Here is a 17571-nt window from a genome sequence, read left to right as displayed (position 1 = left end):
GGGGCCACAGTAGTAGCGCAGTGTAGTAAGTAGCAGTGGGTTCACTCACTCAGCGGTCTTCACGATTCATATTAATGATGTAAAGGGCCATAAAGGTTTATTTTTGCTTCATTATCTCTTTATTTTGCGATTGTTAAGTCAGTCTTTTTAATGAAATACGTACTTAACCAATTTTCACGATTGACTTCCACGGTGAAGGAATAAAATCGTGTATTTAATTATAACCCGCAAAATTTTAATTTGCGTAATTGGTGGTAGTAGGACCTCTCGTGAGTCCGCAATGATAGGTACCACCACCCTGCCTATTTCTGCCGTGAAGCAGTAATGCGTTTCGGTTTGAAGGGTCGGGCAGCAATTGTAACTATACTGAGACCTTAGAACTTATATCTCAATATGGGTGGCGGCATTTACGTTGTAGATGACTATGGGCTCCGGTAACCATTAAAAAATATTTTTATAAGATTCTACTCCTCGGTATTTTACCCAGTACTTTAAACAAAGTAAATTTATACGTCCGTAACGTAAGATTTTTATTATTTATGTATAGTATTAGTATGATGGCTATACAGTGTCTACGTGATGACGGTTATTATTATTATTCATATAAATAGCTGTTTCTTTGTATATTATTATTATATATTTTTTATAAATCATTGTGAATAAAATAAAGTTGATAACTTTGTAAAGTAGTTTTTTTTTTCTATAAAAAAATCGTAATAAAAAATGTATACCCGAATAATGATTTTCTTTATACCTCGAATAGACCTTAAATTAATATTTTTATATTAAGGAACTCCGTTCCTATCCGGTGTCCCACGACACCACACATCTTTTTTAAGTACATTTGTTTTAGTGAATCTCAGGTTCTTCGGATATGTTTTCCGACGAGAGAAACAGTCCATATAACGCTTCGTCGTTGAAGTTCCATGCAAGGACCGACCAATTCAAGTCTCTAGCGGGAAATGCTTTAAATGAGCAGAATGGCCTCGACAGAAAGAGATGCTGGGACATCCTGAGAGGCATCAAATATGCCTCTCCAATAAAAAGTACATGACGATCCAGATCATTATTTCAAGAGTGAAACGATTAAAAAGAAGTTCTTTTTTTCAAGTCCTTACTCGTGTTTCATTACAAATAACTTAAGGCAATAATGTTTTAAGTGGGTACCCCAGGCTATAATAATAGCCAGTGCAAGATAAATAGCCACAGCATAGATTGACCGGATCAGTGGTGCCTAGGTTTTTTTTTTTTTTTTATTGCTTAGATGGGTGGACGAGCTCACAGCCCACCTGATGTTAAGTGGTTACTGGAGCTCATAGACATCCACAACGTAAATGCGCCACCCACCTTGAGATACAAGTTCTAAGGTCTCAAGTATAGTAACGACGGCTGCCCCACCCTTCAAACCGAAACGCATTACTGCTTCACAGCAGAAAATAGGCAGGGTGGTGGTACCCACCCGCGCGGACTCACAAGAGGTCCTACCACCAGTAAAGGTTATATAATAATGTATATAGTAATTTTACGCCAGGACTTATTAATCATTATAAGATGCCCCGTATTAAGATTTTAACAAGAATTAGGCCATAATCGTGGAGTAAAACCAACTCGGTTGAACCCTCGATTGAATTGATTAGCTTAGCGTCAAGAGCATGGCGCATAACATACCCGTTCCACGATACAAGCAGAGTTAAGGGAAGGAGAGTTCGCAAATAGTTTTCGCTCAATAATCGCGGAATTCTCTTGGTATTCCGACAATTGAGCTCTCTGTATACCTACCCCTTTGTGTACGAAAATATTAAGTATTCAAGGTATCCGACTTTTTCATATCCTCTTTGTGCGTGACGTTACTGAGAACAAGCCGACCGAATAGCTCATGAAAAGGATTTGAATTAAGAACTATTTCAGTGTTCTTTATTTTTAGATGAAAATACGCTACTGACTTGTTGTCCTTTGTTATCTGAATAGGGTTCATTGATATTGGTATTGTTTGTTATTTTGAGTGTGGAATCTTTTACATTAAAGTGGACTTGTTGGGTTTTATGCACAAAAGAGTGACTAGAATTGTTAAATACCCTTACAGTTGCTTATATGGGTGGAAGAGCTCGCAGCGCACCTGGTGTTATGTGGTTATTGGAGCCCATAGACACGCATTACTTCTTTACGGCAGAAATAGGCGGGGTGGTGGTACCTACCCGTGCAGAATCACAAGAGGTCCTACCACAAGTAAGGCCATATTAACAAAAAGCCAAAGGCCCGTACCATAAATATACATTCAAAGAGTAGTTATCGAAACTTTATTTTTATCTCCAAGATGGCGTTTTAAAATTTTAACAAAATTCAATGGCTCATTTTATATAGTGAAGTGATTGTGGATCTAAACTTTGCATACATGGCACAAAGTGGGTGAGATTCACTTCTATGGGCTTCAGTTACCACTGTGTCTACAGTAAGGTCATATACTTATCTAATTAAATAAAAAAGTTGTTTTCTATAGCATAGAAGAATTCTGGACACAAACCTAAATCACCCTAATGACATTTTCTAGGTAAGTTTGCGTATTTACAAGAGCGTTAACATTCGAGCCGTTTCGCAGAAGATCTTTCCCTTCGTAGTAGTCCCTACAGTTCAGTGGCCTTCAGATAAACTATAGTGGATCGCTTTAATTAATCAATTGAACTATTACTAATCCAATAAACTCCATCAATTACCCAGATATCTACTGTATAATTTTCGAAACATATTAATCGGGATTATTATTACTAATTATAGCGATGGAGCGTAAAACCGGATTTGCGGAAGCCGTCGCTTATGCCATTCCAAAAACGTTGTCATTGTATTAATTGATTCGCTGCGGTGGATCCGGTATATCGAACGTAATGGAATTAATTACACGATCTCGGCGGATGGACAGCACGATAATGGCGCGAATCCTGAATCATTGCGCAACTGATCGTTGATATTACGTGACGTTAAATTCGAACGAACTGACTGCACTGGCGCATATTGGAAAAGGCTCCCGTCCAACAACGTCGGATAAATTATGCCAGTGACGATATTACGAATAAAAACAAGTTTGGTTGTTTCATCCGATTTATGTAGTTTTCTCGAACATTCCGCAAATAAACGAGTAAGTTAATTGGTTTGTTTATTTGATCCAGTTAAAAATGTAGCAATAAATGACAATAATTACATCTTGATACGACTCGTACAAATACAATATAAATCGCTTTTTAATACAAAGTATCGAAAAACGTTAATAAAGTAGGTGAAAAATAATGCAATAAATATCATATGACTGATGAGGTTTTGTAGCAACTAGAGGTCCCGCAGTAGTCGAAGTTCGACTATAATTAATTGGAATTGTAAGTTTGTACACATTATGATTGTATTTTATACTTCTACATTCACAAATTTTGCCAAAAATACACTATAAAAATATTAACAAAGACAAACCATATTCTATTCTCAATTTGACAACAGACGTCAAGAACAAAAGTTTGACAATAAATAGTATGCATGCATGTATGCGTCAAATACATGGTATGTATGTAGTGTGTGTACAGGACAATGTTTAATAAAAAAAAAGTTCTGAAAATGTCTTGTAAAAATTGTCGATGTAACAAATACATATTGCGGGAGTCAATCATTGAATTCCAGCAACCAACCAACACTTTCTCTTCCTATAACTATCTTAATTTCTGTCTTACCAAAAATATCAATTATAACTATAAGAATGTCAATTGTGCATTGATCTAAATTATTTTGTGATCTTAAAGATTTCCTTTTGGTTTACAATTAAGCAAACTCCATGATTAACGATACAAATACTTCGTTTCTCAATTCAAAATGTCGCACATAAACACATGAGCAAGAGGCCTAAGTAATACTAAGTATCTATGAAACCGATAAACGTGCACTGGATACCAACAAACACCAAAATGAGTATTTCAGCTGCCACTATGAGATTGTTTATTTAAAAATAATAGAACACACATCCGTCATAAATACGATTTTTCTTTATAACAACAAATCGCTTAGTACTTTTTGGTTTCAATAAGTTTTTCTCGTTCCACGAGGATCTCCATTCATTTTATGGGCATTTCAAGCCGATGTTGTCGATATTAACGTGAAATCGACCTGAAGAACTCATAAAAGTTTGGAATCCACTCGCGAAATTTCTTTCATTCATGACTTTACAAACGAGCTGGTTTTATAGTATTTTTTGTTTACCCATTATACATGCAGACGTCAATCGTGTTATTTCGATTGACAAGGAATAAAAAAAATCTTAGTGAATTTTTAAATACAAAATAGCAGCATAATATCTATTTATACACATACATAATTTTAATCTATATATTTCGATTGTTTTTCTGTTCAAGTTATTTCGTGTGATTGTTCATTATGTCAATTAAACAATTAAAGTAAAAAACCAATTAAAACTTTAGCTCAGAGGTACCGAAGCACTTTGAAAGCAAAAACAATATTGATTTAATACAGAGGGTAGCTGAAAATTTTCCCAATAAACGAATATTACGCGGTCAAATTTATATGGTACTTGATTTATATTATCTACTGGTCTTTGAGTTACTTCCTCAATTTGGACGGTTCATTGCGCCTGATTGGTTCGGAAACTGCCCTGATATAGTGTGTAACTAAAACGAAGTTGAATTAGAAATTTTGTACTAGTAGCAGCTCGCGTCTTTGTCTGAAAGATTTTTTTTTTGTAAGGCATAACTGATTGCTTATTTTACAAGTTAATGAAAATGAAATTCATAACATACGTTAGCAGATTAAAAACGATTGTAATTAAAGTTCTGAATCTAAAATACTTAACGGCCTACAAAGTGTCTACAAAGAGCTTAAGGAATTAATTTAAAAGAGTTCGCCAGAAGATTTTAATTATGACTCTTTTTCTGTTTGGCTAATCAGAAAGGGCAGGGGATCTCCGACTATTTGGAGCGGTTACTTTTTTTAATGGAGTTTAGTAACCATTTTGTGAGCTTAAGCCTTCGAATTTTTCATAGTACCCGGTCATAGTATTACAGTGCTCTACAACAATTTTGAGTTTGTCTGTAGTAAAATATAGTTGTTATTCCGGTGAAAGTTGAACCTCATTACTTTATAGTTTTTGCTAAATTACAATTGATGTAGAAGTAAGCGGCTTAAATGACATTTTCAATGGCTGTCAGCTGTGTGCACTCGTGTTGAAACTTTAAGCCAATAGGTTAATTATATTTTAAGATTTTAAGATGATATAATGGATCCATTGTAGTCTTTGCCCAGTCGTAATGCATGACGTAATTTTTCGTATGAAACGAAAAATGAATTGAAAAAAAAATCCCTTTTTAAATTTTATCTACAAATATTTCAGCTATTTTTCTTAGTAAGGATTTAGTAAATTTAAGCTTTAGCTTCGTTCCCGTTCAATCAGCTTTTAGAAGTTCACAATCTAAAGACAGGAGCTTTTTACCTACGACTTTCATTTTGTAATTTCGTTTCAGTGTTTATGATGTTTTTTGCTTTTGATGTAAATTTGTGTAGGCACGTGTAACATTATTAATTGAAATGAGTTTCCAAGTATTCAAAAGGGAAAGTTTGCTAACCATGCTGACTTTAGAAGTAATTAGGTATATATAGAAGTATCACGTACCATCCGGATTTGGAATGAGCTCCTCTCTCACGGTGTTTCTCGAGCGCTATGACTTGTCTTTCTTCAAACGAGGCTTGTGGAGAGTACTAAACAGCTTAGCTCTGCCTCTGGTATTGCTAACATCCATGGGCAACGGTAACCACTCACCATCAGGTGGGCCGTGTCCTCGTCTGCCTAAAAGGGCAATAAAAAAAATTCATGCACCCTGATCTGAATTTTAGATGTGGGCTGAATCAAAATCTAAAAATCAGTCTAATAGGTTCAGTTTTTGGAATCTACCATTTTCTGATACAGAAGAACGCTTGTCGCTATTGGAGCAGAAGAGATTCGATAATTTACGGAAATTTTCAAAAGGTTTTTCTTTGAAGTTCATTCATTATCGTGTACCATATACGTGTGTAATTGATCGATGCCAGGATTTCCATTTTCATGAGCAAATAATTATTTTTGGACCGGAACAAGGAAAATTATGATGTACTCATTAAATTTCCGGTTCAAATTTTATACCAGTATTAAAAAGTATAAAGTAAATCTAGAATGATATTTTAAGCCTTATGCGTGAGTCGCTTCAAAACAAATTTAGTTTTTGTAAGATATATCTACTAACATAGTTTTTAAGCCACATTAATTATTCATAGCTGGCCTAACATTTTTGTAGTTACGTATACCGTTACACCGGGTACACATAAGTGCTATTATTTTCTCTATTAATGCTGCAATTATTTAAGTTATTGCAGTTAGTTTCAGTGCCTTAATGTGCCTTCCAGTATGTCAATCTTTCTATAAAAAAATCGAGATTTCGAATTCAAGTTCAAGATGAGTGATGAGAATATTTTATTCTATGGCATTGTATAGTTTAACATTAGACACGTCAGAATAAGTTAGTATAAAAGTAGTCAAATTTAAATCATTAGAATGTCGTCAACGATACATCACACTCAATCAAGAAAAGATATAAATTTCATTGTGCTATGAAATTTATATCTGTTCTTGCACTGCTTGTATTTAGACATGAGGCCGACCAACAATATAAGGTATATTATTTCTAAAATCGCTTACAGCTCATTTACAGTATGTTGTCCTTGACTTTGTATTTCTATTTCAGTACTTAAAGAGTTTCTCTTTCTTCTACTAATACTAATACTAGTAATGGCCGTATCTATCTAAATCTATTTCTACAATATATTTGTAACAGTTGCAATTTAGAAGTTGAAGTCAAGAACGTCCGACTTTATGCCTCTAATCTGTCAATTTAAGAGGAAGCATAACAGTAACTTGTCCCATAACTTATTGACAGCTCAAGAGCGAGACATATAAACAATGAGAAGTAATCTTTGACTCGGTGTTAAGAGAGAACGAACGATCATAAAACACCGTTGTAATGGCTTTATCATAAATAAGTTGAGACGATAAAAGCTAATAGGCGTTTTCGAGTGTCTCTTTACGCTTAGTTTTGTTGTAACTACGTCGCAGGTTACGTGACTCTTTGAAGTTCGACAAAACTGAGGCGCATTCGATTTAAAGCGATCATAATTGCTCATGAGCACCAGCACGGCGAGGCTGCTATCACCGATAGGGCAAAGCAATTATGCATCAGATTTGATCTAAGGGGTAGATTACATGTATACCTACTAGGGTATGGTAGGGGAAATCATTTATCTAAGACCAGACTGATCGCGATCTTGTATCTTTATCTTAGCTAAATAAATCAGATTACAAAAATGTCCAAATGTATTTGTAAGAAAAATTAACGTCCGAAATAGAATTATCTCGTCTGAAATGTACGAGTACTAGATAATGATTAAAACTTTGAGAAAACAGGAAAATTTCATAAGACACTGTCCAGAGTTTGCGATTTCTTGCAAAGTGCGTTCAGATAATGTTATTTTCCTTATCCTACCACGACGAGGCAACGCAAAGCCGCCATCGTCGGAAACATGTCTTGTCGGATCCCTCGGATTCACTCTCGGTGCTTTTAGGACCCTCAAGCACCGGTCACCGTCCTCGTCGAACTCGTCGATTACAACGAAGAGTTCGACGAGCGAACTAACCGATAGACACAGCCCACTGAGTTTCTCGCCGGATCTTCTTAGTGGGTCGCGATTCCGATCCGGTGGTAGATTCTGCGAAGCACTGCTTTTGCTAGTGTTAGCAGATAATAAATATAAATAATGCGGGTGGCGCGGACGTCAAGCTCTCGCTCAGCCTCCGTAGAGACTGTCAGGTGGCGTCCAGTACTCGACGATCCGGTGGTGAGGCGGTGCAAGGTGGCTCCTGTGCACTGCCTACGGCGTGTCTCCCGAGCCGACGTCTTTCGGGATATTCCCGAAGATGAAATCCCGTCATATCATCAAGATGGGAACCGGCGAAGGCGGACTTTCGGCGCGCACTGCAGTACCGTAGGTTTGGTGTAGCCGGTGTGGTGGAGCTCGATGGGGCTTAGTCGGTAGTTGGTTTTGCAGGGTAAGCGCCTCGCGCATTTTTCAAGGCGTAGTCTTCTGCGAGGATTTGGGGGAGGATATTGTCCTTCCTTGTCTCCTTCTTCGTCTCTGGAGGCGCCGGAGACCGACATAACCCGGTCCGTTACCCCCCTCGAGCGGGTATCCGTAAACGGATACCCCAACATTAAAAAAAGGGTTAGTGTTAGTAAATTCTCTCAGGTTGAGCCCGTGAGATCACCTACCCGTCCGGGCATAGCTGAAATAGTCCACTAGGCAAATAGGTACGGAAAAAAGGTTATTTTGATTTGGCCAGCGATTGTCTCCAGCGATTACTGGTGGTAGGACCTCTTGTGAGTCTTACAATGTATCTTACAGCCATTAATTATAACAATTATAGTTCGATCCTTGATGCCCTTCAGAATACAATCTACTAGTGGAAAAAAAAAACTAGAAAAAAAAGTGAGAAAAAAAACTACTGCGCCGATATTGTTTCCTCTTAAATCGAAATATGAATTACATAAGAAGGTAATAAGTATAATTAGCTTTTTGTTGACTCTCTCAGAGATAAAACTGAATTCCGAATCGTTAGTAAAGTCATGACGATTTAAAAGTTCACATCTGTAATTTTCTACTTGATCTTTTTGATTTAATTGAGAAAAATTTCTATTATCTGGACATTCTCGTTCGAGTATCAATTATCTCTGTTATTTCTTCACGTTTTATACCAGATATGTTTCTGAAAACCTCAAAGCAGTCCACAACGAACCGAAGCCGTCATAATTCTTTGTCTCAATGTCAATATCTTCAATATCGGGCCGGAGTATCGCGTTCGCAGCGGGGAATCAATCGTCTAACGCGTGCCCTCGGAAAATGAATTTCCGTATTCGATATTCTGTATCTAGATTATTTTCCCAAACTATTCGCTTTAGTACATTTAAAAGACCTCATTTTATGTATAAATGTAAGGCAGAGAGATAATGATAGACATTTAATATTAATTTACTTCACCTAAAATCGGTTGATAATTATTGGTATTTTATTTACACAATTTTACAAAATTACATTTGGGAACGAGCTTAGGTGATTCTAGGTAAGCAATAGACGAACTGAAAGAAATACCTAATGTTCTGAGCTAATGTGCTGAGAATACTTGACTGGAATAATTGACAAAGACTTCAGAATAATCTTCTCACAAATTACATAGTCGTCGTCTGTGTGATGCGATTTGTGATATCGACTATTTCTGCCACGAAGCGGTGCCGTTATTATACACTTTATTTGGGTATCACAAGGAGGCATTCATCTTAAGATATTTCTGGATTCCGCCAGTAACAGTTTTGTTATGCCTATCACTTTATATCAAAAACAAGGTCTCAGCAGTCTTTTTTGGTATCACAAAAGCCTTAAAATAAATACTTCAACATGAAACGAAAAATAAATACAAAAATGTTAAAATATCTATTTGTAACCAAATGTTTTAACAGACAGAAGTATTATTGTGAATGAAACATCACATTATTTTACGTTGAGTATTTTCAGGGAATAAAAACATTGCTCGCAAATATTTAGGGCTCACGGTCCATTTACATTTTTATTTTATTGGGGTTGATATTTAAGAGTGCATTGTCATCGTGGTACTACGCGATTACCAGGGCTCACACATCGGGGCGAAATATAACTGTTATGTATAGATATTAAGTCACATTATAAAAGGGCAGGTAGATGCAAAAATAAATCAGTCTGCTTTGGAATTCCGACTTTCATTTGTAATACACAACAACTGGCGACGAGGATAATCATTTAAAAACATTTTCGACGCGTGTTTTCTCTTAAATTGTAATAATGCCGATTGGGAAAGTTGAAAGTTTTGATATGGGATCTCAAAATTGGGACACATACATTCGTCGTGTAAAACAATTCATGGAACTCAACGACATTGAACAGAGACTTCACGTTGCAACGCTCGTGACCTTAGTTGGGTCTGAGTGCTATGACTTAATGTGTGACTTGTGTGCTCCGGACTTACCAGAAGAAAAGGATTTCGACATACTCGTAAAATTAGTCAAAGATCATCTAGAACCTGAAAGATCGGAAATAGCAGAACGTCATATCTTCAGGCAAAGAAAGCAGCAAAATAACGAAAACATTCGTTCCTACCTACAAAGTTTGAAACATTTGGCTAAAACTTGCAATTTCGGCATCACATTAGAAATTAATCTACGCGATCAATTCGTATCAGGATTATATAGTGAGGAGATGCGATCAAGGCTGTTTGCTGAAAAAGATATAGATTACAAGCGCGCTGTTGAGTTGGCATCAGCACTGGAAGCAGCGGATCGACATGCGATGGCGGCTGGGGGCACTGGGGGCAGCTCACAGGCTGCGTCCGAGAGCGAAGGCATGCATCGGGTCGGCGGAGCGCGCGCGGAGGCTCGCTGCGCCTGCAGACGCTGCGGCAAGCTGGGCCATGCGGAGGGTCGGTGTCGGTACAAGCACTACACCTGTGACTCATGTGGCGAGAAGGGACACCTAAAATCAATGTGTCGGAACCGTAAAGGTAACCAAAAGATTGAAAAAAACCGAGGTCAGTACTATTTAAACCATAGTGACTGTGATTCTAGTGATAATAGTTTTTATAACTTAAAGGACCTGATCAGTAGCGAGGGTGAAGGACCATATTACGTGAAAATTTTTGTTCAAAATGTTCCATGTAAATTTGAGATTGATACGGGTTGTAAAATTTCGGCCATATCTAAAGCTTTTTATGAAAAGCATTTTATGTGTATTCCTATACAAAGCGAAATCTTGAATTTTAGTTCATATACAGGCGATGTAATTGAGACTATCGGTTATATAATGGTAGACGTATCTTGTGGTCGTGAGTCCGCCAAATTAAAACTATATGTAATTAAAAACGGCGGCCCGCCACTGCTAGGCCGAATTTGGATTAAAATATTAAAATTAAGTTTTCTAAAATGTCATTCGATTTCTGAGACGACCTCGACGGTGGAGGCTTTACGAAACGAATTTCCAGAAGTGTTTGTTGGAGGTTTAGGAACATGTAAATCACGCATAAAATTACATCTAAAAGAAAAGACGCCAATATTTGTAAAGGCGCGGGCGCTGCCACTGGCGTTGCGCGAGCGCGTTGAGCGAGAACTTGATCGTTTACAAAGTGAGGGAGTTATTTACAAAGTAGATAGGTCTGATTACGGCACGCCTATCGTACCAGTCGTTAAGGCAAATGGCGATATTCGTATTTGCGGCGACTATAAAATCACAATAAACCCACGTCTGAAGGATTATCACTATCCTTTGCCGCACATTAAAGATTTGTTTGCCACTTTAGGTGGTGGTGAATATTACACAAAATTGGATTTATCTAATGCATTCCAGCAATGCCTCTTAGACGAAGAATCCCAGCCGATGACAGCGATCACGACACACATTGGTACTTTTGTCTATAAGCGCGTTCCGTTTGGAATTAAATGCATTCCGGAAAACTTTCAGAAGATTATGGAAGAGATTCTAAGTGGTCTGCCGTCAACCGTTATTTTTGCGGACGATATATCTGTAACCGGAAAAAACAGATTTGAACATTTATCAAATCTACGAGCAGTGTTGAGGAGACTCAAAGAAAACGGATTAAGAATTAATTATGACAAATGTAAATTCTTTCAAAGTTCTGTTACGTATTTAGGCTATAAAATAGACAAACAGGGTTTACACACTGACAAAAAGAAAGTTGATGCTATAGTGGCCGCCCCCGCACCTACGAATTTAACTCAATTGAGAAGTTTTATGGGTCTTGTTAATTTTTATTCGAACTTCGTTGTTAATATGAGTGATATTTTGAAACCTTTGTATAATTTGTTAAAAAAAAATGTAGAATGGTGTTGGACAGATAAATGTCATCAAGCATTTATACGAATTAAAAAAGTGTTAAGCAGCTCTCCGGTACTGGCACATTATAACTCAAATTCGCCATTAGTGCTGTCCGTTGACAGCAGCCAGTACGGACTGGGCGCCGTCCTCACTCAGAAGCACATCGACGGCACTGAGCGGCTCGTCAGCTGTGCCTCACGGACTCTCGCGCCAGCCGAACTTAACTATTCTCAGCTGGACAAAGAGGCTTTGGCTATAATGTTTGGGGTTACTAAACACCATCAGTATTTGTACGGGAGACGTTTTGTTTTACGAAGTGATCATAAGGCTTTGAGTTATATTCTTGGAAAGAATAAAGGTATACCTCTAACCGCCGCGAGTCGTCTGCAACGATTTGCTGTAAAGCTAGCTGCGTATGATTTTGAGATCGAATTTATTAGTTCTACAGATAATTGCCAGGCTGACGCGCTATCACGACTTCCACTCGATACTAATTTTAAGAATAATATTAAGGAGTATAATTACCTAAACTTCGTTCAAGAAAGCTTTCCACTCAGTTTTAAAGAAATTAAAAAGGAAGTTACGAAGGATCCTTTACTAAACAAAATTTATGGTTACGTCATGTTTGGCTGGCCCTCTGTCAGTAAAGAACAAGCAGAAAAACCCTATTTTAACAGAAGAGAATCCATACATATTGATCACGGTTGTCTTGTATGGGGTTACAGAATAATAATTCCAACTTCATTGCGAGAGACTGTGTTACAGGAGTTACATGAGGGACATCCGGGTATTGTTAAGATGAAACAATTAAGCCGGAACTACGTATGGTGGGAGACAGTCGATGCGGACATTGAACGTGTATGTGCTCAGTGCCAGGCCTGTCGATCTCAGCGCGCTGCACCACCATCGGTGCCGCTGCACTCGTGGCCATGGCCGGAAGAGCCGTGGGCGCGCCTTAATCTTGATTTCTTGGGACCGTTTAATAACAAATATTACTTAATTATAGTGGACGCTCATTCAAAATGGATCGAGGTGGAAAAATTGAGCTGTACATCAGCCACGGCAGTAATCGCTTGTCTCAGACGATTGTTTGCTCGATTTGGCTTAGCAAAAAAGGTAGTAACTGATAACGGACCACCTTTCTCGTCGGTCGAATTTATAACATATTTAAGTAAAAACGGTATAAAACATTTACCGGTGGCTCCGTATCATCCATCTAGCAATGGTGCAGCGGAAAACGCCGTAAAAACCATAAAAAGAGTGTTGAAAAAGGCTTTAATTGAAAAGGAAGACGACAATACCGCCTTGACAAAATTTCTCTTTATGTACAGAAATTCTGAGCACAGCACTACAGGGCGCGAACCAGCAGTTGCTTTGTTCGGACGTCGCCTGCGTGGAAGACTGGATCTGTTGCGTCCCAATACTAGCTCCATAGTACGAGAAGCACAGCTGGCAAGCGAAAGCTATAATGCAGGCACAGCCGGATATAGGGAGGCGGCAGAAGGAGACTCGGTCCTATTGCAAGATTTCACACAGGGAAAAAAGAAATGGACCACAGGAACAATAAAAAACCGCTCAGGTCCGGTGACATACAGGGTAACAGCAGATGACGGGCGGGTACACAAACGTCACATCGACCAAATTTTAATAAGTAATAATAGTCGAAAATCACGTTATTCTTTGTCAAAATTAAACACTGATTTCGAGACAAAATCAGTAAATGATAGTGTGGGTGAAGTTCGGGAAAGTCCGTGTATGACCGGAGAAAAAGAGCTCAACTCCAGCTATGACACGGGACCGGAAAGTCCACAACCTGTGACTCCTAGTCACTCGCCGGCGCCGAATGTCTTGCAACCATCGCGTCAGCGCCGTAAAGCTGCTTTAACGTGTATTCAGAGAATTAAGGACCAAAATTACTAAATATATTTACATATGTGTGTATAAGATTATATACATGTATTTGTGACAGGTATACTAGTAATCTAAATGTTGAGAATAAGAACAACATGAAAATTGTGTTTAGAGCCTTATAGGGTTATTGTTCGCATATTATTTAGTTAGAAAATAGCGGTATAAACATCATTTGTGTATATGTATTTTTATGTTAGTTATAATCATACGATATTTGTTTCTTGTGAACACTCACTTTTGAAATTGCCTGTTTTTACTGTCATGTGTAAGCAATATCATATAACGCGTTGTTTCAACCATGTTCTGGAATTTGTATTCATTAATTTAAGAGGAGGACAATGTTATGTATAGATATTAAGTCACATTATAAAAGGGCAGGTAGATGCAAAAATAAATCAGTCTGCTTTGGAATTCCGACTTTCATTTGTAATACACAACAATAACTAACGGCCGTCTGGTGTAGTGGTAAGTGACATGGTCACTATACAAGGGGGTCGCGGGTTGGAATCCCGCCAAGGGCAGATATTTGTATGATAAACATAAATGTATTTTCCAGGGATATGTATGTATATTAAATAATATAATATGTATGTGTATAATAAAAATCTTACATTTATTTCCGTTATCTGGTACCTGTAACACAAGTTCTTTACGAACTTATCACGGGACCTGTTAACGTGGCGTGATTGTTAGTAAATATTTATATATTTATTTTATTTATGTGTTCACGGCTGTACGGTGAAAGTCTAACACCACATGTTATTTAATCTGCTAAACTTATTAGTAATTATTATCGATTCGGTATTTTGCTATGTGTATATCATTCGAAGCGGAAGGATCCTTCCTCTTTTTCCAGCGAAGCAAGCAAACATTAAATGCCAATATGATTCAAACCTTAACGTAATGTTCCTTAGTGGGAGGGAAAATACAGTTTTTTTTGGATCTATCACATCATGTAAGTACAAATCAGAATGTACGGTACATTCACAGACTGTCAAATGAAAAAAACAATTTACCAAAACTTGATCTGCTAAAAACTGCAATAATAATGACAGGCAGCTCTCGGTCGATCTTCGATTATGGTATCGGATACTTGTTACTGTTAAGAAGATTGATGTAAGCTTTCTTGTCCTGGCGTACAAAAACAAGTTACTTCAGTTAATAAAAGAGGTTCACGTCTATTAGCTCTTTGCAAACCTGTATACTTACTACCTACTGTAGACCTATTGCAGGTTTGACAGCACCTGTTTTGCACTGAGACTTCGGAGTAGCAGTTAAACATATTTGAGCATTAAGCTCATCGTGGCCCAAAGGACAAGAAGTCCAATTATGTCGCAGGTATCGAGTGATGAGACTATACAAGAGTTAAAATTATGTATCATGCATGATGATGTATCATACACGAATAAAAAATTTTTACAAAAATTAATTTGATTAATTGTCTGTGGTCGAACGTACTGTAGGCTCGCGCTGGAATTTTTTTTTCTCTGTCATTTGCATTTGCGCTCCTGGCAGAGTGTTCGTAGTCATCAGATCGGGTGGTGGTGCGCTTCATCAGACGTCGCTCGCGTATCTCGGCCTTTTTCATGCACTCGTTTATAGGACTGTTTGGAGCTGCTTTTATTTAGTTGGGCGACAGCTCAGTCGAGTGCCTTGTGGTGTAGAGCATGATTGATGGTACAAGACCACGCGGCAGATCATTACGATCGACCAAATTAAGGCATCTGGAAATTACTACAATCTTAAATAGGTACTATCACTTTTACGGTTTGCATTTAACGTTCTTTATTTATGAACTACATTTTAATTTTTAATTGAATCTGAATTATTTTATTTAAATTGATAATTATATTATATTCTTCTAATAAAATATGCGAGATTAAAACGTAAAAGCAGTTTTGATTGTATGTGCGACTCGCACAAACCGAAGAAAATAGTCTTCTCTGCTATTTTTGTACCACGAAGCAGTCAAGAGATGCGATTTTAAGGTTTGGAGAGCCACTAACATCGGGTAGGCCGTGGGTTCACCGCCTAACTACTTAATTAAAAACAATTTATGTTTATGTTATGCTTCTATTATACATATATATCTATATTAGTATCAAATAGAATATATTCTGATTCAAATTGTTACCAATGTTTTCAAATGAATGTGTTAACGACAAATAAACATTGATAGAACGCTTGGTTGATTCATTGTGTGGCGCGGTCACAGATGACTTGAATGTTTGACGACGAGACCAACGACCTGGCCAACGTGCAGAGTACCAGAAACCTCAGGGGCTGATCGCCTGTTAGTTATGAATACAGAAATACAAAAGTTAAACAGAATCCTTTGGGACTACAATAATGTCCACGGTAGCGTCGTCTCCGTCAATGTTCCTTCGGAGTTGTCCGATTGCGCTGAACTTATCTTAAGTGAAATAGATGTTTTTTTCTGATTGTCTCACTACTTACAGGAAAAATCTGTCGCGGATCATCTCCCAATTAAATTAATCTTAAGCAATGAATTAAATGTATTCAAATCTTAGCTGTATATTTTTTTTATTTTTGATGTTAATGCACTGTCGATTGCACCTATAATTGAGGTGACATCTGCCATGAACTTTTGTCAATTTGTCAATGTTTTGTATTGATGATCACTTTGTTGGTGCAACTTAATAAATAAATAAATAAAAGTTACAAGTCATAAAGGTACTCTTCATGAAGAGCTTCAAGATATTTTAATGTGAATTAAATTGTTTATGATCTGCGGCAGCAGTTAGAACGTACATTCTTACTCAAATGCTAAGTGACCGAATTTCTTGATTTTGTATTGTAAACCTGCACGGGTATACAAGTCATTTATACCACGATGCGGACATACAGTCCATTTTGAGGGTATTCGATATTTAATCGTTGTTGAGATTTTGATTCTGATATTGGACGACAATAAGATGTCTAAAGTTCTACAATGATCTGGCAACGATTTTAAATCAGGTGAACTACTAAATCTTCGGCCGATCTAAACGAAAAACAAAGCCTCGCAAAAGCGAAGATAATCCTGTACCAACGATGAGACCATAAAGATTATAAGAAAACTTACAAAATGCAAGCTCAAACTTAAAGTTTGGCAGTCGAAGTCGCAAAGTTCCCGACTTTTAGATTAAGCTCCGGTCGACTTAGGAACTGAGGTTTTATAATGTAATTATAATCAATTGTTGGTATATATGTATTAAAGTATAACAAAGGTGATGTTGAAATAAAGCTGTAAAAAAAGCTGTTGGAATCTTGATAAGTTTGGAAAATCGGTATGTATGGTTTATGTCAAAACTTTTTTTTTTTGCCCTTGTTGGCCGACGTGCCTAATGGCGAGTGGTTACCGTCGCCCATGGACTTCAACAACACCAGGGACAGAGTCAAGCCGCTACCTACCGTTATTTATTATTATATTTTTGAGCTTAATGGCGTGAGTTTGCATGGGTTAATTCTACCGAATCGCCTTATTCTGTTGTGAATCAGTTTGGAGGGCAGGAAAGCGTAATGGCTTTATATAATATAATTGAGAATTTGGCCTCACAGTTAGTAATCTCACATTCAAAGTGCTTTGTAAGTTCAATGAAAATACCTGAACAAAACGCGAACAACAAATCTAAAAGCGTAGGCAAAATTCAAAAGCACGTTTGCTTTTACAGATCC

General features: G+C 37.4%; 1 protein-coding gene across 1 annotated transcript; it reads left to right on the top strand.

The window, feature by feature from the left end:
• The first annotated feature begins 9939 nt into the window (after positions 1–9939).
• On the top strand, positions 9940–13417 carry LOC119630090 (uncharacterized). The gene is made up of 4 exons (XM_038018389.1): positions 9940–10681; positions 11189–11548; positions 12089–12340; positions 13314–13417. The coding sequence occupies exons 1-4, from the start codon at positions 9940–9942 to the stop codon at positions 13415–13417; spliced, it is 1458 nt and encodes a 485-aa protein (XP_037874317.1).
• Positions 13418–17571: the final 4154 nt, after the last annotated feature.

This window comes from Bombyx mori, chromosome 21, assembly GCF_030269925.1.
Source record: "Bombyx mori chromosome 21, ASM3026992v2".
In the NCBI taxonomy this organism is placed as follows: Eukaryota; Metazoa; Arthropoda; class Insecta; order Lepidoptera; family Bombycidae; genus Bombyx; species Bombyx mori.
This window is presented reverse-complemented; position numbering and strand designations above follow the sequence as displayed.